A 23,708-nucleotide genomic window follows, 5' to 3' on the forward strand; every position below is an offset into this window, starting at 1 on the left:
GACAAACACGGATCCCTGGATACACCAGAGGTGGGATCAGGTGCCTAGGAGGAGTAAGCATCCCCTGTCGACCGGTCTCACCCGCCGTGAGCCCTATATTTTGATCAGGTAAACGGAGTTATCCGTAGTCAAAATCAGTGTGACACGAACGGCCTAACAATCGGTATGAAACACATCTGACAGCATTTGACCCAATGATATGTTGCATTGGCAAACTTGTGTACACACAAATGTGCTATTATATGGTGGCCTTTCTGACCTCCGACACTTGTCTGATAATTATGTCGAATTCTTAGATATTTATGTCGACTTTTGAGTTAATTATGTCGACATGTCAAATGATGTTCTTCACTTGTCAAATGATAAAAATGTAACCATAAAAAGACTTTCACGATCAAAATATGTCGTCCACTTAACAACATAATTATCTGACAAGCCGACATAAACATCTGACAACCCCACATAACAATCTAACAACCCAAATACAACCCCAATCAAGATGTCAGATCTTTATGTCTATGGCATGTCAAACGTTGCAATATTTGATCTTTTCCATTTGTATTGTATAATTTTCCATTTGTATTCTATATTTTCCATTTGCATCGTATAATTTTTCATTTGCATTCTATAATTTCCATTTGCATTGTCAATTTTTTTTTTATTTGTATTCTATATTTTCTATTCATATTGTATGATTTACCATTTGTGTTCTATATTTTCCATTTGTATTATATAATTTTTTCGTTTGCATGGTATAATTTCCATTTGCATTGTAAAAATTTTCATTTGTATTGTATGCGAGGAATTGTTTATTTTGATTTGTTACGAAGGATTTCATTCGTTTAGGTCCCATTTATATTTAGCCGTCACCAGCTGTAGGCCGGTGACATACCACAAATAGACTTACTATGCTCAGCGCACAGTGGCGTAGCAGTGGGGGTTCTTTAACGTGCCAACGCCAGTCGCAACACGGGGTGTTTGCTTTTAAGGTCACATTATCGGTAATGCTCACTTTTAAATAGCCATGCGTTTGGTGAAGTATTAGCTATATTTACGTTAAAGGTTTGATGCAGCCATGGCACGAGTAGGACTCGAACATGCCACCAAACGTACCAAAGGGTATATCAATGAACTACCGCGACCGGTTCCATATAGGACTAGTTGAACATACATGTATGTAGCTAGAAATGACGAATCTCGCGCTGGGCGACACCCCCCCCCCCTTCTCCCTTCACAAATATGATATTTTGTTTATTTTGTATAAAAATGTCGAAAAAAGCATGAATGTACCTTTTATTTTGTCAGAACGCACTTGTTTCAGGGGACTTTGCCCATTCCCCCCCTTCCCCCACCTAGGCTTTGCCCTGGACTCACTAGAAGTCTTAAGACAGTCGCCAGGCATCCAGCAGTTTACTGCACCCTTTCGTTCAGAATTATCTAGATCAGTCTTGGACTAGTTTGAATGTGCTGATTACAATAGGCGCATAAAAACAATTAATTGGGGGGGGGGGGGTCACGTCATTGCATTTAGCAAATATGGCACATTCCTGCGAAACGTGGCTCCTGAACATGACCTCTTCAACATCTCGTGCATTACCAAATTCGATAAACGATAACTCAAGATTAAAGCAATGAATAGTTGTAACAAACCAAGCTCGATGTTAAACCCAAGGGCCCAAGTCCCCTGAATCTACTGAATTCTGACTAAATAAAATGTGCATGCTTTTCTGGACAGTTCTATAAAAAAATAAGACCATGTTGAAAGGGGGGGCTGGATTCACCATTGCTAGCTACGTATTTTTAAAAATAACTAGTCCTGCATGGACCTGGTTGCGGTAGCTCAGTGATATATCGCTGGGTTTGTGGGCGGGAGGTCGTGAGTTCGAGCCTCGCTCCTGCCATTGCCAAACCTAAGACATAAACATAGATAGTGATTGCTCCTTTGCCAAGCACTCGGCATTTAAAAGTGAGAATCACGGGTCTTTCCGATATGAACTTATAACCAGATATCCTGTGTTGCGGCAGGTGTTGGCACGTTAAAGAACCCTCCTTGCTACGGCCCTGTGCTCTAAGCACGTCTACATCAGTAAATAATTCTCAAAGCAACATTAACTAATGAAATCCATCGTAACAAATCAAAATAAACAATCCCTGGGATACAATACAGATGAAAAATTATACAATACAAATGGAAAATATATAATACAAATGAAAAATTATACAATACAAATGGAAATTATACAATACAAATGAAAATTTATGCTATGCCAATGGAAAATATAGAATGCAAATGGAAAATTATACAAAACAAATGGAAAATATAGAATACAAATGGAAAAATATAGAATACAAATGGAAAATATAAAATACAAATAGAAAATTATACAATACAAATGAAAAAGATCAATATTGCAACGTTTGACATGCCATATTTTTCAGCTTGTCAGATCAATATGTTGTTAAGTGGATGACACATTTTGAATGTGAAAGCAATTTACCTTTTCAAAAAACTTTTTTATATATGACAAGTGAACAACATTATCTGACAAACCGACATCATCAGCTGACAAGTCGACATTATACAATTATTGCTGTTTTTGAGGTCAATACGATGATTTAGACACCTGAAGAGTACAATATTCACCGAGCCCTCTTCAGGTGTCTAAATCATCGTATTGACCTCAAAAACAGCAATAATTGTTTTATTATATGATTAAATGATTAAAAAACCCTTCAAGATTGTTCTTTGCTTTAATTTTAGTTTCAACAACCTATTTTTGGTCCTATGTGGAAAAAATAATTCCTTATGTTCACCTGGAAGGTCTATTTTTGGTCCTGTGTGGAAAAAATAATTCCTTATGTTCACCTGGAAGGTCACGTACGGGTAAACATAACGTAGTATGATTTTTACATTGTTGGGTCTCAGCCAATTAGAGAGCTAGGAATTATTCAATCATATAATAAAAATAATTACCTTACAATGCGACATAATTATCAGACATTTGATGGCATAAATATGCCACCATACGAATCGATTTTGAATATTCCCAGATCTCTTTCGTCTACCATCCACATCGGACAATAACCGGAAATTTCAATCATAAGCATAAATAATTAAACTCTCAGTAGACCACAAATGGGACATCTAAGATGAAACAATTTACCTGTGTCAATTTAAGGTTATGGCCATACCTGAACTGTTGAACGAGTCTCCCTATTTCTTTTTAATGAATACTAATGGGAATTTAATCATAAGTATAAAATTTACAGTAATAATTAAACACGAAAGATATTTCTAGGATATAATTGCCAATTTCCTAAAAATCATCTTAAAATGACTGATTTCCCTGCATAAATGCACGTCAGTTAGATGGACTTATTCATATTTTATCACTGTTATCTTCAACTTTTCAGAACACGTAGCAATTTTATTTTATCTAATGAAAACTTCTGATATGTTCCAATTACATCATAAATATTCATTGTTCTCGTATAATTGGAACCAGTTTATGCTTATGTTTATGCCAACGACAACAATCATGGGTTTTAAACATTGTTTTATTCTGGTTTAAATCATATCATTAAGGGAGCCAACAAGATTCCAGTTCTTTGAGAGAAAACCTATTTCCCTAGACGAACCGGGAATAAATAGCCTTTCTTTCGCGGAACTGTATTGTTGTCCGTCGATTCCACGAAGACCAAATTAGTCATCCTGAGGTCGGGGGAGGTCGGTACGCAAATGACGCAGCAGGCCAATCTGCGCTCGAAGATTCTTCTGGCATTGTGGGCAGGCAATGGTTGCGGCTTCAGATGTCCTGTTGGCTCTGTTTCTTCTGGCAGTGTGGACAGGCAATGGTTGCTGCTTCAGATGTCCTGTTGGCTCTGTTTCTTCTGGCAGTGTGGACAGGCAATGGTTGCGGTTTCAGGTGTCCTGTTGGCTTTGTTTCTTCTGGCAGTGTGGACAGGCAATGGTTGCGGCTTCAGGTGACCTGTTGGCTCTGTTCTTCCTCGCCTGTCTGCTCTGCTGAGCTGACGAAATTCTGATTGCTTCACAGAACTTTGTAGATACATGTAGCTGATCGCCATATGTCTCTGTCCTGGGCTGTCTGCTTCCACGTGGTGAGGCTTATGTTGAAGGCCTTCAGAACGGTCTTTAGGGTGTCTTTAAAGCGTTTCTTCTGGCCTCGAGAGCGCTTTCCATCCTGAAGTTCGCCAAACAGGAGTTTATCAGGAAGCCGATGGTCTGACATGCAAACCACATGACCTGTCCAGCGAAGCTAGGACTGCATCTGGATATTGTAAATGCTTGACAGGCCAGTGCTGGTCACCACCTCTGTGTCAGGTATCCTGTCTTGCCATTTAGACTTGTGGTGTGAAAGTGGTTCAGCTTTCTTGCATGATGTTGGTAGACAGTCCATGTTTCACATCCATGGAGCAGTATAGTGAGGATCATGGCTCAGTGCACCTTGATCTTTGTCTCTGTGGTGATAGCTTTTCTGTTCCACACCTTCTTGTGAAGTCTGCTGAGTGCGACACTGACTTTGGCAAGTCTGGCATTGACCTCGTCATCAATGCGACGTTTCTGGATAGGGTGATGTCGAGGTAGATTAATTTTTATACCGCGTTCGGTAGCTATCAGTTGATGTTGATGTTAGGCTCAACTTACGTCTTCCCTGGAGCAGGTTGATGCATCACTTTAGTCTTCTTCGTACTGATTATCAAGCCGAAGTTGTTGCTAGCGTCAGATAACCTGTCAACACTGCACTGCTGGCAGCTTCTGAGGCAGCGGTGAGGGTGCAGTCATCGGCGATTTCAATAATGGTGTAAGTTGTAGCCTTAGTTTTTGCTTGATGTCTTCTGAAGTTGAAGGCTGATCCGTCTAATCGGTACATAACGACCGGTTGCGGCAGCTTAGTGGTAGAACATTCGTTTCGTAACCGGTAGGTCGTGAGTTTGAGTACCACTCATGCCATGGCTGCGTCTAACCCACAACGTTAAAATAGGTAGTGATTGCTCCTTCGCTTTCGGATATGACATTAAGGTAGATTGATCTTCGTGTGATGTCATAGGTTTTTGCAAAAAACTTTATTAAATTAAACTTTGCTCATGAAAGAAATATATCGTTCAGAAGAATTTTATTCACTGGATGAAATTAAAAAAAATGGTATACTATTGATAATGAAAAAGTTTATATTTTCCGTACATAATCAATTATTTATAATGCAAAAACTATTGTCAAGAGCAATAACTCCTATGCTGGTATTTCCTCTACTGTATGTCTATTATACAATCATTTCCCTAATATCCACAATTAATTTATACATATTTATATATTAGCAGTTTTTCCAAACTGTTGACATTAAAAAAATTGTCATTTTAACAAGTTTTATGCATTTTTTATTATTCTGTTTTACGAAAATGTGTGATTTTTCCTGATGTTGACCTATACTTCTGTTTTTGTATGTCTGATATTTTAAAAAGGGTGGCAACATACACATTTTCTTTGGTTATCAATTAAATTAAGCTATATTAAAGCTGTATGACCCGATGTTTATGTATTATTTTTGTACATAATTACTTCACAGCAGATTAATGAGTTTATAAAGTTATTAACTTTCCCTTAATTACATGCTTGAAAACATTTGCATGTAAAAGAAAACAATGAGAATATTATTTAGGAAGTAAATATAGTGTGGTACATATATAAATCATCCCAAAAACCTCGGGCTTTTCACACAAAACAGTGTTTCGGTAAAAGGCCCGAGGTATTCCAGATAACGCATAAATTATACACTGTTAAATGTCTATAAATAGCCACACACGCATCATGGGAATCCCAACATGATTATTAACTCAGAAGCAACTGTCTAATTTTAAGGCTGTAAGAGCGTAAAACAACAAATTGCTAAAAGGTATTTGATATTTTTATTTCTATTAAACTTATGGCACGGTACTGGTGTAACAAAATACACAGCTTTACACAGATAAGACCACCGATGATCTGAAAGTTTGAACTGGTCACGTGACTGTCACTTGAAATGGCAGAGTGACGCGGTTGTTTGTAAACACCGATAGTGGAAATTAATAGTTTTTCCACATTCAATCATTAATATTGATAAATCACAGAATTTTTCCCAAATCAATAGCATTAAAACCTATGCCTTTTCAACACTATACACGACCATTCCTCACGATAAATTAAAGACTAGACTTTTTGACATCATAGACAGTTGCTTCCTCAACAAAAACGGAAAACGGAAATATTCATATCTAGTGATCAGTCATTCAAAAACTTACTTTGTTAAACACCACTCTGATTCCACGCACAAGTACTCTGAAGTTGAAATAAAAAATATGCTAGAGTTCCTCATTGACAATATCTTCGTGGTCTTTAGTGATCAGGTCTTCCAACAGTCTGTTGGAATTCCCATGGGCACGAATTGTGCTCCTTTGTTAGCTGACCTGTTTTTATATTCATATGAAGCAGAATTTATTCAAAAACTTCTACGTGAGAAGAAAAAATCTCTCGCTGTGACCTTCAATTCGACTTTTAGATATATCGATGACGTTTTGTCTATTAACAATGATAGCTTTCATTCATATGTCGATTTGGTATATCCCTGTGAGCTCGAAATAAAGGACACCACAGAGTCGTCCACTTCTGCTTCATACTTAGATATTTTATTGAAAGTAGACATTAACGGCAAACTGACAACTCAACTGTATGACAAACGGGATGATTTCAGCTTCTCCATCGTCAACTTCCCACATTTATGTAGCAATATTCCATTATCACCTGCATATGGTGTTTATATATCTCAACTGATTCGATATACAAGAGCTTGTTCTGGGTATAGTAAGTTTTTAAATCGAGGTAAGCTACTGACAAACAAGTTGATGGTACAGGGATTTCAACAGTCTCGATTGAAGTCAGCATTTCGCAAATTCTATGGTCGTTATAACGATCTAGTTCGTCAATACAACCTCGCATTGGGTCAAATGCTGTCTGACGTGTTTCATACCGTTTGTTAAGCCGTTCTTGGCACACTGATTTTTACTGCGGATAACTCCGTTTACCTGATCAGGATATGGGGCTCACGGCGGGTGTGACCAGTCAACAGGGGATGCTTACTCCTCCTAGGCACCTGATCCCACCTCTGGTGTGTCCAGGGGTTCGTGTTTGCCCAACTATCTATTTTGTATTGCTTGTAGGAGTTATGAGATTGATCACTGTTCGTTATCTTCACCTTTCATAAGTCACATGAGGGTGGAGCTACCTTAAAAACGGAGGTCCAATAACGATAAAGAACCTTCACTGCTACGGCCCTGAGAGCTAAGCATATGTGGTTCTACTCCTACAGCTGATGGCATCTCAATATGAGTGAAAAATTCTCGACGAGATGTAACAACAACCATTCATTCAATCGGTATCTGGCGCCAATTCCTATGTCTGAGTCCCTAAATGCATCATTCGGCATGGTCGAGAACACCATGCTAAACAGGGTGGAAGCATCCACGTAGTCCTGTTTCACACCGTTGGATACTGAGAACGATGCAGAAGTCTCCCCGACTGAGAATGGTGCAAAAGTATCTCTGTTGTCTTGGAATTTAGCCAGCATTCCATCGTGAAGTTGACGTACAATAGCGATGGATTTCCTTGGGCAACCATACTTTACCATTATTTTCCACAGACCCGTTCTACCAACAGTATCAAAGGCTTTGGTCAAATCGACATAGGTGGAGTAGAGTACAAGTCCGTATTTTGTTCCTGACTTTTCTCTTGCACTTCCGTGTCTTTTCAGGAAGCTGCACTGACTTTCAAGTAAGAGGCCTTGTTCAAAGTGGGTGATGAGACGATTTAGTAGAACTCTGGCGAAGACTTTGCCTGCAATGGAGAGTAGGGAGATACCACGGTGGTTTGCACAGACCTGACGGTTTAGTTTACGTTTGTAAAGAAGCACAATGGATGCGTCTTTGAAGTCCTGTGCAATTGTCTCATGCTGCCATACAAATTGGAAGAGTTGATGGAGTTTGTCCGATAATACCACACCACCTTCTTTGTAGACTTCAGCTGAGGTGTCGTCTACAGCAGGGGCTTTGCTGCTGGACAGATGACTGATTGCTTGCTGAATCTCTTTCAAGGTTGGTTAGGCATCCAGCGTCTCATCAATCGGAATCTGAGGTAGCCGATAATTGGCTTTGTCATTGATGGTGGAGGAACGGTTCAGCACCCTGTCAAATTGTTCTGCCCATCTCTTGAGGGGTTTCTCCTTGTTTGTGATCATTGTTGATCCATCTGTACTGAGGAGTAATGGAGTGCAAGAGGAGGTAGGGCTGTAGACTTCTTTCAGAACGTAATAGAGATTCTTCATGTTATTCCTGTATACAAAACCCTGCATTTCATCAGCTCATCCAGGAGTTCTGCATCTCACGCAGTTTTCGCCGAATGATGCTGCGCACGTTCCTCAGTGCACTGTTTTTGTTGTTGATTTTTTATCGTCGATGTGTGCCTTGTAAAATCGGCATTTCTCTTTGAGCAGCTGCTGGATTTCTGTGCAGTTTTCGTCGAACCAGTTCCTGTGCTTCCTGATAACGGGTCCCAGACATCGAGTTGTATGTCGTATCACGGAGTGTGATCCGGGCTGCTTCAATGCAACGTCGTGAACATTCAACACGACAGTCTCCACACGGGGTTTAGGGTCTCAGCAAACGACTGCTTAACGTCGGGGATCTAAAACTTGTTGACGTTTTTTTTTAATTTTTTTTATTTCACGCCTGAGGACGTCTGAACATGGAGTTTGCCTTCAGAGACAATGAGTCGACGGTCTGTCCAGCATTCTGCGCCTCACATGGCCTTCGTGACTCGTTCATCCTGCTTGTCCCACTTTCTGACGATTACATAGTCAATAAAATGCCAGTGTTTGGATCTTGGTTGCATCCAAAGATGTCCTGTTGCGGGTAGGAAGGTGGAAGATAGTGGTGGTGATCAGGAGGCCATGCTCCGCGCAGGTCTGAATGAGTTGTAGATTGCTGCTATTGTAAGTGCCAACCCCATGCTTTCCGATCACCCCAGATGGTGTGGTCGCGGACAACTCTCGCATTAAAGTCATCAAGAATTATGAGCTCTTCTGCGCTGGAGACAGAGGTGACGACATTTTTCAAGTATTCAAAAAACCTTTCTTTAATTAACCTCATCTGGATTGACCATTGTGGGAGCATAGGCGCTGACATTGGTGGCAAAGTTTGTCCACAAGACAGGGGGGGGGGGGTCTCATCGTCATGAAGCGACCATTCACTCCTTTAGGTAAGCCAGCTAGTTTGCCAACGACAGTCTCTCGTTGGTTCCACGTTCGGACCAAAAGAAGGTGTAGCCTGTGTCTCTTTTGCAGCAGAGTTCACCCTCTCCAGCAAACCTTGTCTCACTTATGGCAGCGATGTCGATGTTGTATCTGGCGAGTTTATCTGCGATGAGAGCTGTACGTCTCTGTGGACGGTCTGAGTCGTTCTTATCGAGAAGCGTACGGACGTTCCACGTAGCAAGGTTGAGAGGTATGTTGCTTGTTTTATTGTTTTGTTTCTTATTATTTCGATCGCATTGAGGGTACCCCCGTCAGCCGCGGAAAGCTACATAAGGTGGTGTGGAGCAGGCAATGTTTGGGACACTTTTACTAGTCCGCTTTTCATGTCATGAGACTTCCAGTTTACCCACACATGTTGCTTCGTCGCTCGCCTCTCTCGCAACAGGGCTGGGGTGATGACGGATAACTGTTGACATGCGATGTGACTTTGTTTAAAGTGAAGAAGAGTTGTGCAGTGTTGACCTCACTCTCTCGTCCGAAGCCCATCTGTACTCAGTGGTAGAACTGTCGAGACGACTGGAGATGGAGACGGATGCAGTGGATGACCCGGATAATCTACGTGCCTCATCCTGCTCTTATCACTCCATAGTGAGTTTTTGTAGCCGCCTTCCTCTCCGTTGAACCATGAAGGTTTCTTCCACAATCCGCCGGAGTCCAGACTCCGCATGAGTAGGTAGGCAAGCCCTAGATCGCTGAGGGTTTGAGACCCGTCGGCTACCCTCACGTAATTAGCCCGCCAGTCGAAGCGGTTTCCCGGGACATGGCCGCTGTTGCGTGCAAATAGCTACTAGGAGTCATACGTGAGAGCTGAGTCCAGGTGGGGACCAAAGCAGATGAACCACCCGAAAGTGCGACTGTCTCTCCGTCAGCATCTTGGGGAACTAGGATATTGCTGACTCCCTCAATGACATACTTGAACTATGCTGAATAATCACACGTGTATTTATCGACATTATACGTTTTGGAGATCGGATTCGACACTGGCTTCCTGGAAATATCATTGAGCATGCATTCAACTTCATCTTAAAGGGAAATAATTTACTACTTTTCGAAAGGGATACTGTTTGTGAAAAAAACATTTCTCCACAAGAGTCAACTGTCAATTGGTGGACTAGATCAGATACTCCATGAAATTACCTTTCCGACCAGGTCCTTGATGTGATAGACAGGGGCTAATATTTTCAAAGCGTGTCACTAGTATTATCCTCCGTATTATGTTTAAAGATGCAAGCTGGACTACGAAGTCCTTTTCCGAATTTAGAATAAGTATTTTACAAGAAAAGGAATCTTCCTACATGATATGCTATTCTTGAAGTTGGGCGGTTAACATGAATACATTGTTCCGAAAGAAGCAAGTCCATATTTCAAAGAATGTCTCTATCATCATGATTATTTTATTTAAATATAAAAATCCAATTTAGTTCACCCTTTCTCCAAGCAAAAAATGGATTGTTGTTGACAATTGATTGTAGCAAATATCAATGTGAAAGGATAACTTGTGTGTCGTTATCTTTTAATCTAAACCACTATCTTTTAATCCATACTATTACATTTTAAAGTAGGTTTTAAAGGGACTGATTAATGATACCCCAAAAGGATGAATTCAGGGTAACATAAGAATAGACCTATAGGGAAAAATGATTTTTCGGGAAAAGTCACATTGTTATATCAAGTTATTTTCTGCCTTGGGGTCGAAATTCACGAAAAGTCGACAGAATCTAGGGGAACTGTTTTCGAAAACCTGGTACATATTTACTTGGGTATTACTTGTGCTTAGAATAGGCATTATACGCTGTGATTATTATTTGCCATGGTTCGAATCCGCCTCACGCCACATTTTTATTTCGTATCTTCAACTCTTTTTTCATGTTTTATATTTTCCTTTAATATTCTAGTTCCATGCATATTCATTCTTTATGTAAAAGACATTAAAATTGTACATTCTCTACTAAAAGCAGGAAAGTGGAACTATAAATTCTTGGACGAAACTCAAGATGTCAACATGTAAATATGTCTACCAGAACTGTTAAGGGTCAGACTGACAACATACTAGACCTAATTTTTACTGTTGGTGAAAGTATAATAACTGATCTGGGATCAATAGCACCCTAGGGAAAAGGATCATGTTGGTCTAACTTGAATACGAGTTACACACTTAAACCGAGGTAAAAGAGACGGTCTTCAAAGGAGTTTAAACTACTGGAAAGGAGACTACAAGGCTATAAATAGAAAGGAGACTACAAGGCTATAAATAGAAAGGAGACTACAAGGCTATAAATAGAAAGGAGACTGCAAGGCTATAAATAGAGATTTATTTGCAACAGAATGGGATAGTGAACTTGAGAATAAAGATACAGAGGAGAGTGGAAATGTTTTCAGAGATAAAATTGACATTATATGTACCAAACACATCCCAATCAAAGGAACTAAGAAAAAGAAAAGGCATCCTGAATAGATGACAGATCAATTATGTAAGAGTGTTAAGAAGAAATATCTAAAACTAGGAATAATGAAAGATTATGATGAATAATCTTTATGAAGAAACAGAAATATGGCACAATATTACTGCAATTAGACAAAACGGGAATATAAAAAAAATCAACTATCAAAAATCCTTTGACGCTGTCCCGTAAAGGCGCCTAGTGCATAAACTGAAAAGTTATGGAAAACATGGAAATCTACTCAGTTGGATAGAAAGGTTTTTGACAAACAGAAATATGAAAGTTTCAGTACATGGAAATGACTCTAAATGGTGTGAAGTTGACAGTGGAGTACCACAAGAATTTATACTCGGGCCGACCTTGATTTTGACCTATTCGAATGTCATTTCAGACCCAGTGAAATGCAATCTTACAATATTTGTTGATGACATTAAAGGGACATGAACACGATTTGAGCTAAAAAAAAAAATTCAAATTTTATTTTTCCATTTTTGTTTACAATGCTTAACTATAGTATTTCTAATGGTCAACCAAAATTCAAATGAAAGGCGAAAATAACGAACAGTGATCAATTTCAACTCTTATAAGCAATACAAAACAGAGAGTTGGGCAAACACATACCTCTAGATATACTGGAGGCGGGATAAGGTGCCTAGGAGGAGCAAGCATCCCCTATCGACCGGTCACACCCGCCGTGAGCCCTATATCTTGATCAGGTAAACAGAGTTATCCGTAGTCAAAATCAGTGTACCAAGAACGGTCCAACAATCGGCATGAAACATACATCAGACAACATTTGACCCAATGATAGGCTATATTGGCAAACTAGATCGTTATGACGACCAAAGAATTTGCGAAATGCTAATTTTAAACGAGACTGTTGGAACTCCTGCACCAACAACTCCTCTATCAGTTGTTGAGTTACAAATGAGATACAATACTCACAATTAATTTTTTGTTATGTAAACAAGGCTCGTGTCATGTTTTTGTTTACACATAAATTACATAATACAAAATATCATGTTTAAAACAAAATGAGATGTGACAAACCTGAGAAACTGTTTGTGTTTAGAGTGAACTAAATTTACAAAATCTGTTAAACGAAACTTTTACTAGCTTATTTAACTAATGTTAACAAAAACATGGCACAAGCCTTGTTTATATTACAAAGAAGTGTGAGCTTTGTATCTTCCATGTACCTCGACAACTAGCTTTAATTTTTTGCTGACCATTAGAAATACCTTAGTTAAGCATTCTAAACATTAAGAACGGGAAAATGAAATTTGAAAATGTTCAGCTCAAATCGTGTCAATGCCCCTTTAAGATATGGAATAGTGTTAAAACTATAGTAGACATCCCGCTATTACAGGAAGACTTGGAAAAACTGAGTGAATGTTCTTGCTAGACGGGTGAATATTAGACTTACCTACAATGACCCTTAATAAAATGACAATAGTCGGTCATTACTCAACAGGAGCACATGTGCGACGACAATAAGCATGCCATATAAGAATTGCGTTTGCCTGTCCAGAACGTCTTTGGGAAAGAGTTCTGTTGTTGGTAAAGTACTGAAGAATCGATGTAAATGTATTTCATTGCTGGGGAAAGATGTAAATTGTTGTTTTATTGTTGCCAAAAGTAAATTTCTTGTAATATAAGTGTATATGAAATAGGGAGTAAGTCCGCACGAAATTAGTGATTAAGACCGAATATATACTATTATGAAGATATGAAATGTCACATAAACATCAAAATGTGTTAATAATACATGCATCATGCTTGTGCATCGTTGTAAGGGGTCTATCAACCTTTTTGCCCTTTAAAGCTGTGTTCCTGAAAATTTAAAAGTAATAACAATCTCATCGAATTGGTCAATACAATATCAAATGACCCCGATAGATATCCTGTCTATTTTTCGTTTGCAGTTTACTAATTGAACACGCGATAGGAAAGTTAAATATTTTCGATAAATGGCGACAACTTTATCGAATTTTTTTCTCGAACTGTCAGCAGCTAATGGCTTGGACTACGGTTGTATATTTTCCTGACAGAAGAGCGGGATCAACGTTTCTTCCCAGAACTCTCTTCGAAAATCATAATCAAATGCAAATTTTGCTTATCCCCGTTCACTTTGCGTAATAGTATGTTGATTGTCATGTCGTATCCACTCACTGTGATAAATGGACGCTCTATATTTATTCCTTTTGATTTGATTTGAATATATAATCTATTGTCCAGATCTTATAATAAAGGGATTGGGCACAAGTTCTTAAAACTTCGAACGTTCTCCCCTATGATAATAAATTACTATATACCTAAACTGAAGCATTGCCTATATACCTAAACTGAAGCAATACCTATATACCTACACTGAAGCAATACCTATATACCTACACTGAAGCAAAACACATATACCTAAACTGAAACAATACCCATATATCTAAACTGAAGCATTGCCTATATTCCTAAACTGAAGCAAACCCTAGACTCAAGTAATACCTATATATTAACAGTGAAGTAATACCTATATATTAACAGTGAAGTAATACCTATATATTAACAGTGAAGTAATACCTACATGTAACTCTGGTGAACCAATACATATATGCTTGCAAATACAAAGACAACCCATAGTAATATCCGACAAAGTTCGTATTGAGAAATACTTTCTATTCTAAAAGAGGTTGTAAAGTTATTGAATATGAAATTCAATGACAACATATATTTGAAAACTTCTGATCATTTAAACAGAACATTTACACCTGTACATGATATTCAATTCCTATTACGAATATGATAATGCATTGATTTGTTGGAGACTCATAATTCACATAGGAAATCGTGTCAATATCTAGTTCAATCGGCGAACAATCTTGCGATTAATGCACATTATAAATAATTTCTAACAAGTAACGATGCTTGTCTAAACAATTCCGAGAGAGAGAGAGAGAGAGAGAGAGAGAGAATCAATGCACATTCTTGTCTTCTGATAATATAGGTATGACAATATTGATTGAAAATGATAATAACCATTCTGCACTTTAGATACCGGTATGCAAGACAACCCGCAATATTTCAACAGATTGTCACAAATGTTTTTCACTCGTAAAATTCGTATCAAATTACTATACGAAACATCCCTACCCCCATTCCCCCCTAAAAACACGCACAAGTACTTTTAGTGTGTATCATCTGGACGCTTTAACTTTTCGTTAAATGACGTTGAACTAGAACAAAAAGATGAGGACGCTGTAGAAAACGATTTTACAATCGTATCAGATCAACTCGTGTATGACATATAAAGAACAACCAGAGGGAAGTGAAATTATTCTAATTAGAGTTGGGGTCACACTGAGTCCATTTTTTTTAGTGGAAAATATAACATTTAGAGAGCAAAGCAAAGCAGCTTCCAAAGGCGGAGACATTACTTTTGAACTAGCCTATTTAGACTTCGCTTTGAGTTCAGAAGAAAGTATTAAAGAAAGCGTCCAAACGTTCGTGGGTAGTCTAGGTCAGGATGATCCAGACTAGAAATTTTACAATTCTATACGATTTATGATTAGTACCCAACCACATAACAATGTGACAGTGGCTTGGTGTAGGACTATCGGGAAATTTTACAATTCAGTGAATCTCTGCAGTGGACGCAAAATTTTAAGGTCTTCTGTAACTTATCATAAAACAAACTGCGAGATGGAAGTCTTTGCTTGTTGTGGACAGTATTTCAATAAAAAGAGTGAAAATGACGAGCAGTGATCAATCTCATAAATCCTATAAACAATGCAAAATTGAAAACACGACAAACACACACCCTTGGAAACAGAAGAAGTGGGATCAGGTGTTTAGGTGGAGTAATCACCTGTTGATCGGTCATATTTACCGTGAGCCCTCTTTCTTGATCAGGTAGAATCCGTAATCAAAATCAGTGTGGAAAGAACGCTTAACAACTCATGAAACACGTCAGACGACACGCTCTATTTGCAAACAAGATCATTAAGACGATCACAGAATTTGTAAAATGATTAATGTAATGGTTTAGAAATTGATCATACACAAAACATGGTCTTGTATATCGAATCAGTTATGAGACTTAAAAATACAATATGCAAGTGACAATTTGGAAAATTGCTACATAAATATAGGAAATTGATGATGGAGAAGCTGAAGTTTGTCATGAAGTTGAGTTGTTAGTTTGCCATTAACGTCAACACTCAGTAAAATATCCAAAAGGAAACAGATGTAGAACAATATGTGGTGCTTGTGGGATTTTTTTTAAAGAGTTCACTGGGATACATCAAATCGATGAATGAAAATGAATATTGTATCAATGTCAAGTTAAAGGCATGTAGATGTTTTGTCTTAAATTTTGCTTCAAAAGAATACAAACATAGGTTGGCTAATAAAGGAGCACAATTTGTGTTCATGGGAATTACAAAGGACTATTGGAAGGTTTGGTCTCTAAAGACTACATAGATATTGTCGATGAGGAACTCCAGCATCTTTGTAAAAATCCACTTTAGAGTACTTGTGCGTAGAAACAAAAAGATTTTCCAATAGGTTTTTTTATGACTAATCACAGCATTTTAATATTTTAAAGTTCCATTTTTATTGAAGATGCATTTATGTATGATGTCAAAAAAACTTGTTCATTTTTCGTGAGCATAAACTGTTGAAAAGCCGTAAGGTTTGATGCAGTTAATAATTGCAAGATCATCCATGACTATAATGTTTTTTCTTCAAGATGGATGTTTATGGGTGGCAAGTCAGGAATGACGCTTTGTACAAGATAGGGGATTGCTGATTGCTTTTCTAAAATGAAAATTAAGAATTCATTTCTGCCTACCTGGTTGTCACGTCCTTTTTTATATTCAGGATAGAGGTGCTATTGCTGTCGTATTTCTTGTCCGTGATCAACGTATATAGTTTTTAGTTGCACTTGTCATCACTCATAGTACATGTTTTATGGGTCTGTTTGCACTCTGTACAACATGACATGTACACGCTGTGGTAACGCTGCTAGTCTCTCTACAACATGACATGTACACGTTGTGGTAACGCTGCTAGTCTCTCTACAACATGACATGTACACGATGTGGTAACGCTGTTAGTCTCCCTACAACATGACATGAACACGCTGTGGTAACGCTGCTAGTCTCTCTACAACATGACATGTACACGCTGTGGTAACGCTGCTAGTCTCTCTACAACATGACATGTACACACTGTGGTAACGCTGCTAGTCTCTGTACAACATGACATGTACACGCTGTGGTAACGCTGCTAGTCTCTGTACAACATGACATGTACACGCTGTGGTAACGCTGCTAGTCTCTCTACAACATGACATGTACACGCTGTGGTAACGCTGCTAGTCTCTGTACAACATGACATGTACACGCTGTGGTAACGCTGCTAGTCTCTGTACAACATGACATGTACACGCTGTGGTAACGCTGCTAGTCTCTCTACATGACATGTACACGCTGTGGTAACGCTGCTAGTCTCTGTACAACATGACATGTACACGCTGTGGTAACGCTGCTAGTCTCTCTACAACATGACATGTACACGCTGTGGTAACGCTGCTAGTCTCTCTACAACATGACATGTACACGCTGTGGTAACGCTGCTAGTCTCTCTACAACATGACATGTACATGCTGTGGTAACGCTCCTAGTCTTTGTGCATGTTGGTATATTTGACTTTACTAAAAGTTTTTAAAAATAATATTTGATAAACAGTGTAGTTAATTACTTATCTATAAACTTTTAACTGTCACCAGAAACAACTGAGATAAGTTTGATTACCTAGCTTAGCTCCCAAGTGAAAGGTGTTACAAGTAACTTTGTCATAAAAACAACTGCTATGCAAAGTTCCTTACCTTTTTAGCGAAAATACGTGTTATGATTGCAGACACGTTTAAACAAAAATTTGATTTAGCCATTAAAAATTTGGCGGCATAATACCAAACCGTTGAAGTAAGATAAAAAATATTATCCCGCGGAAAAAATGCAATACGGCAATTGTGCCAGAAACGGTTCATCGAAGGAGAGGGGAAAACGTGTTGTTATGTAGGGCGCATTCTAAATATACTGAGAGTGTTTTCATCTGGAGAAAAAATGGACTTGTAGTGATTTTCCTATAAGGAAATCCTAATCCGAATTTCCTTTATTTTTGTTAGGGGATAGAACACCAATTGCTTTATTGTCCACACAGTGGGTGATTATTTAAGCCAAAGTCAATGTTACAATATCGGAAAAGTTAATTTTCGATGACAGTTAGAATAAGTTGTAGTCGACGAAAAACACAGGTCAAATTTATATATCTACAGTTTTACGTTATTATTGATCACAGGAAGTTAGTTATTTACAATTGCTGATACCCTTTAATTGTATGGCTGCGGCCGGTGGTTATCATTGTAATTGATACGGGGACAACGGTCTCCGAGATGAAGTTTTTCATCCAATACCATTCGTGAAAAAATCAAATGCTATCATGTTATGAAATAACAAAAGCGATTCACTGTAAAATCAATTACAGTAATGGGAAACACAAAGGACTCGTGCTTTCTTCGCTGTAACACATTATTTTTAAAAGTTGTTTGAGTGCAACAAAGAGAGTACAAAATTCAGTTCGTGTTATAAAACCACAAGTAATCGCAGAGCAATGTTGAACTGAACACTACAAAATCTAGTGGTTGTGCTACTGAGTCTTTATAATATCACATGCTATTGAGGAATTATGAATCTATATATAAACTCCCACGCGCTAGATAGAGATATTATCATCCAGTAACAAAATCCGATGGATGATAAATAGGATTCCAAGTCCATTCCAGACTTGTGGACTTTCGTTTGGTTTTTTAAAATTACCTTTGAGAGCTCAAGTGATTTTTGTATCTAATCAAAGTCAGTAATGTTTTCTATAAGCTTTCTTCGGCGACGTTTTTATCTTCTGTAAAGCAGGAGTATCTTCTTTATTCAAGTACCATCTTACATGGGATATTATGTCAGAAAATGTTGTGGTTTTTGGTAGGACTACATTTCCTGCAATTCTCAATCTTTATAATCATATAAGTTAGATATCTCGCTGTTCGCTTTTGGGTGGCAGATGTAGCTATAATTCCTTCAGCAGAAGGTCATGAGTTCAAATCTTGGTCAGAGACATAAAACTTTCAAATGATGCATGCTTATGCAAATCGCAATTCTTAATTGCAAATGGTACCAATCTGTTTTACAGCAGGCATTGGAGCTACAGAGAACCACACGAGCCTAATATATGGTACAAATATTCAACATGTTCCACGGTTATATCTCTGCATATCATACTAATTGTATAATGGTATTTTGGTTTACATGTACGATGTCGAAATAGTAATCCGGATGTTGGCACATAGTGCACGACCCCAGGACGAGCTACATGTAGTCATTTCGGCAGAGTTCCGGCGAGACACTATACTACTACAGGCATGGGACAATCGATGCGATGTCACAATGACGGCGGAACAGCATGTTCCTTTTCTATAAGATGCAAGTCCGATTTCAATAATCACCTCCATTATTTTTCTCTCTCTATTGATAGGTGTTTTAAAGAATATTAAAAACATTTTTCTGAAAAATGCTGAATTACTGTGACATCAATTTTTGTGTTTTCCTCACTTTAAAAGTGTATACCGGATGGGAAGTATCCACACAAGAATTTTCTCTTCTAGATTTCTTTAGAAACAATTTTTTTCACTGTAAAATGAATTCCGATATCAAAAATGTAATGAAAATATTTGCATTTTAGCATGTGTGTCAATTTTGTTAGTTCACAATATTCTTTGTACCGATTTGAAATGAAATATCATGGTCAGAATCAGAGACCATCTTGACCAATCCACATATCTTTTTAGGCGAAAAATATAGATTTGTTTATTATATAATCAAAATTCATTTGCTTTCCAGTTTTCCTTTGAAATAAAGTCTCTATATTTAGAGAAAAGGGTTCCCATCGGGCTATACGTCACTGTAACATAGTTGAGTGTTATTAAAAATAGTACTTAGAGACAAACGATGATAACGGGCACTCAGTTGTCAAGTAGGACGCACTTTCACTTGCATTGCTTTTGGTTCCACGCTTTGCTTTTTGTCAAACAAATACGCAAGTTCATACAATGCTATAAAATTGTTGACAAAAAGGGGAATAATTAGAGCAAGAACAATGACTCCGCTTATTGCACAAAAGGCCCCAACAATGCGCCCTCCTGCTGTGACTGGATAGATATCGCCATATCCAACTGTTGTCATGGTGATAAGTCCCCACCACCACGCTTGTGGAATGCTGGAAACAGTTTTCTGCTCCAAAAAGTACAACATATTTGCGAAGAAATTGACACCGACAAATAAAAATAATAGAAGAACCATTATTTCTTTGAAATTCGATTTGAAGCAAAAACCGAGAACTTCAATGGCGGCAACATGTTGGACGACTCGAAGCAGACGAAACACACGAAGTTGCTGCATATATATCAAGACATCCAAGTTTCCACTGTCATAAGTAAAGTTGATCAAATATTTCTCCAAAACATATCCGATGATTCCAGACACTAAGACAAATGAATCAATTATGTTCAGTGCTGACTTATAGTACGAAACTATACTGGGACAAGTTATCAATCTTAGGAACAGATCCACGGTAAATACTGCCAGGACAATTAGGTCAATTAAATCGAATTCTTGAAGACGAGCAAATTTGTTTGGTAGTTTTATTTTCTTGAGTTTCGATCTTAGTTTAAGATCTTCAAGATCCTCATCCGAAAATGACGATGAGTTCTGCATTTGCTCTTCCGCCTGTTCAATCTTTTCGTTAAATTCTTCGTCTGTGTAGCTCGCGTATTCACCAAGATATGACTGTATACTTTCTTCTGCATTTTTACTACAGTCCACACGAGTGTTAAGATACTCTTCAACGTCATCATCATACTCGTTGTCGTAAAATATTAGATCACGTGTTTCGCAAATCGTCAGTTTCCGCTGGAACATTGGTAGCGTGCTGAGTGATAGCGAGGCCAAAGAGAGCAGAACAAACAGAAGTGTAATCGCAAGATAAACCTGCAAAATGAAAGGTGAAGATAACGAACAGTGGTCAATCTCATAACTCCTATAAGGAATACAAAATAAAGAGTTGGGCAAATACGGACCTCTGGATATACCAGAGGTGCGATCAGGTGCGTAGGAGGAGTAAGCATCCTCTGTCGACCGGTCGCATCCGCTGGGGACCTTGGTCTTTATCAGATAAACGGAGTAATCCGTAATAAAAATCAATGTGCCAAGAATGGTCTAACAATCGGCATGAAACACGTCAGACAGCATTTGACCCAATGATAGTTTGTATTGGCACACTAGATCAGTATAACAACCTTAGAATTTGCGAAATTCTTACTTTAAACGAGACTGTTGAAATCCATGTAACATTAACTTGTTTGTCAGTAACCTACCTCGATTTAAAAACTGATCATACGCAGAACACGCTCTTGTGTATCGAATCAGTTGATAGATATAAACACCATATGCAGGTGATTACGGATTATTGCTACATAGATATTGGAAGTTGAAGATGGAGAATCTGAAATCACAGAAACTCAAGCATATTTTTCATTTCAACTTCGGGTTATTTATGCGTGGAATCAGAGTAATGGTTAAGAAAGTAATTTTTGGATGACTGATCACTAGATACGAATATTGCACGACACATAAAAGTTACATCATCTTATCTGCACGTGTTTTATCATTTGATTAAGCTGATATATAGTTTACTTCCAACCTTGGCTAGCGGTGACGAAACTCTGTTGTCTACTATCAACCAGAGCCGCATTCTCCACGAGGAGCCTTCGGAAGTAATCTCGTGGTGGGTTGTGGAGGAAATGGATTTTCGAAACTGTTTGGACGTTTCTTCCTGGTGCTTGAAGGATAGAAATCTACAAAAAATTATAATGAAATAAGTAATTCAATCTCTGGCGATGTCCGTTATTGAAAAATCTAGAAAGGTACAACCACGCTGTTTTTGATGCTAGATTCTCTACTTTGCTTCTTTTAATTACACTTTCCTCCTCTTCCTCTCGAAAATATTTTAAAAGTAAGGCAAAAAACATTTAAATTCCGATCTTAGTGTCAAAGTAAACTAATCTTTTAAAAATATTTCTCAAGACATTCTTGGGTTTAAAATACTTGAAACAAGATAGAAAATACAATATTTAACCTGTAAAGACAACATGGTTCCAGAATTTCTGGTTGTATGCCCCAGTACTCCATTTCTTCCGCGAATTCCCCAGGACACAGATTCAATGGCATGTGCAGCTTGCCAGTAAGGTAAAAACTGTGGATTGCTTTAAAAGAGTCATCCGGGCGATTGAAGGTTACGTCCCCTTCTTTTTCCTTATTCAGTTTAGGTAACATTTTCTCCAGTAATGTCCCTGGATGCTTCAGAATATTTTTTTTCGGAATTTCAAATCTTGTTCCTGCTACATAAATTTCAAGCAAAGAAGATTTTCCGTATTTAGCATACGATTGTGAATAATCTGGTGTTTTTCCGTCCATCGTTAATGGTCAAATGCTTTTGCTCTGGCGTCCCAATAAAATGTGCTGTCTTGCAACCTCAGTTACAGAACGGCGAGGTTTAAATTCAGCTGATAAAATATTAACCCCTTTGATCATGAGCATACACTATCGATCATTCCAGGAAGCATGGATGGAAGGAAACAGATACTCATTGAATATATCTGATTACCATGGTCATTATCATTTCAGGATGAATATATAGTCTGCAATCTTTCGGAGGCAACAACGAACCAGACTGCTTACCTGACATTTAACTCAGATTCAATGTGCACAATACATTATTATAATGAAATATCTATGAGATCAATATGTGAAATGAATAAAAACTTCCTAGGAAGGTGTTCTTGACTAATGTCCCAGGAGTAGTCGGCCACTTGTGAAGTCACCTATACAACAAGCTTCCAAACAAAAAGCCCATTGTTATGTACCAGGCGAAGCTGTGATCAATTTGAGAGCTAATCTTTGAATACATTGTCTCTTTGGCACCACCTCCGGTAACTGGTGATATACACAAAATCTATCTCAAGCTAATACATTAATTTCAATGCTAATTAATAATACTAATTAATATCAAAATTGCTTCATTGAAATCGAAATCGGCTCTCAAATTGATTTAGCATAGTGGGTTGGATTGAAACTTGTGTTTAAGTGTTACGCGTGCAGGAAGACCGATAGATGTTACACTAAAAGAATAAATGTTTAGTCTGTTTGTATTACGGAGGTAGATCTATGTACATTGTGATTTGGGCAATATAGAGAAATTAAGCCATTCTTTCATATCCTGTATCCTATAATATTATTGTCTGATGAAAACTTTGCATATTTTTGGTGGTGGATTCGCACCTAGCTAGTATCATGGCTGTGTCAAACAAAGACGTTTTATATAGGTAGTGACTGCTTCGTCGCTAAACACTCATCATATAGAAGCCAGAGTCGTGAACGGATGACAAATCACGACAAGCATAAGTGCCATGTATACGACAAAAGTTTTGATACTTTGCTTACAGCTGGTGACATCTTCATTCATATTAGAGAAAAATTCTTTAGGGGACGTTACAAAACCAACACACCAATGCTCTAGACAAAGAACATTGCACTGTATATTACATTAATAATTGCGGAAATCTATTTTGACACTGGTGCTGATTATTTCACATCAACAGCTTAAAACTAAGACTTGGGGTTTATTGATAATAACTATTGCTTTCTCAAGAAAAGGATGGCTTTACAAGAACAGTATCCAGAATAACTCTGCCCAATGCATTCATCTATCACACGAGAGCAGTGCACTTTCCATCTTACGTCACACG

At 38.1% G+C, this 23,708-nt stretch overlaps 1 protein-coding gene across 1 annotated transcript; it reads right to left on the reverse strand.

The window, feature by feature from the left end:
• Positions 1–19,685: 19,685 nt before the first annotated feature.
• Positions 19,686–23,612, reverse strand: LOC125680758 (potassium voltage-gated channel protein Shab-like). The gene is made up of 3 exons (XM_048920519.2): positions 22,040–23,612; positions 21,605–21,758; positions 19,686–20,892 (listed from the first exon to the last, which is right to left on the reverse strand). The coding sequence occupies exons 1-3, from the start codon at positions 22,375–22,377 to the stop codon at positions 19,876–19,878; spliced, it is 1,509 nt and encodes a 502-aa protein (XP_048776476.2). The 5' UTR covers positions 22,378–23,612; the 3' UTR covers positions 19,686–19,875.
• Between the last annotated feature and the right edge of the window lie 96 nt (positions 23,613–23,708).

This window comes from Ostrea edulis, chromosome 2 (genome assembly GCF_947568905.1).
Source record: "Ostrea edulis chromosome 2, xbOstEdul1.1, whole genome shotgun sequence".
Lineage (NCBI taxonomy): Eukaryota > Metazoa > Mollusca > Bivalvia > Ostreida > Ostreidae > Ostrea > Ostrea edulis.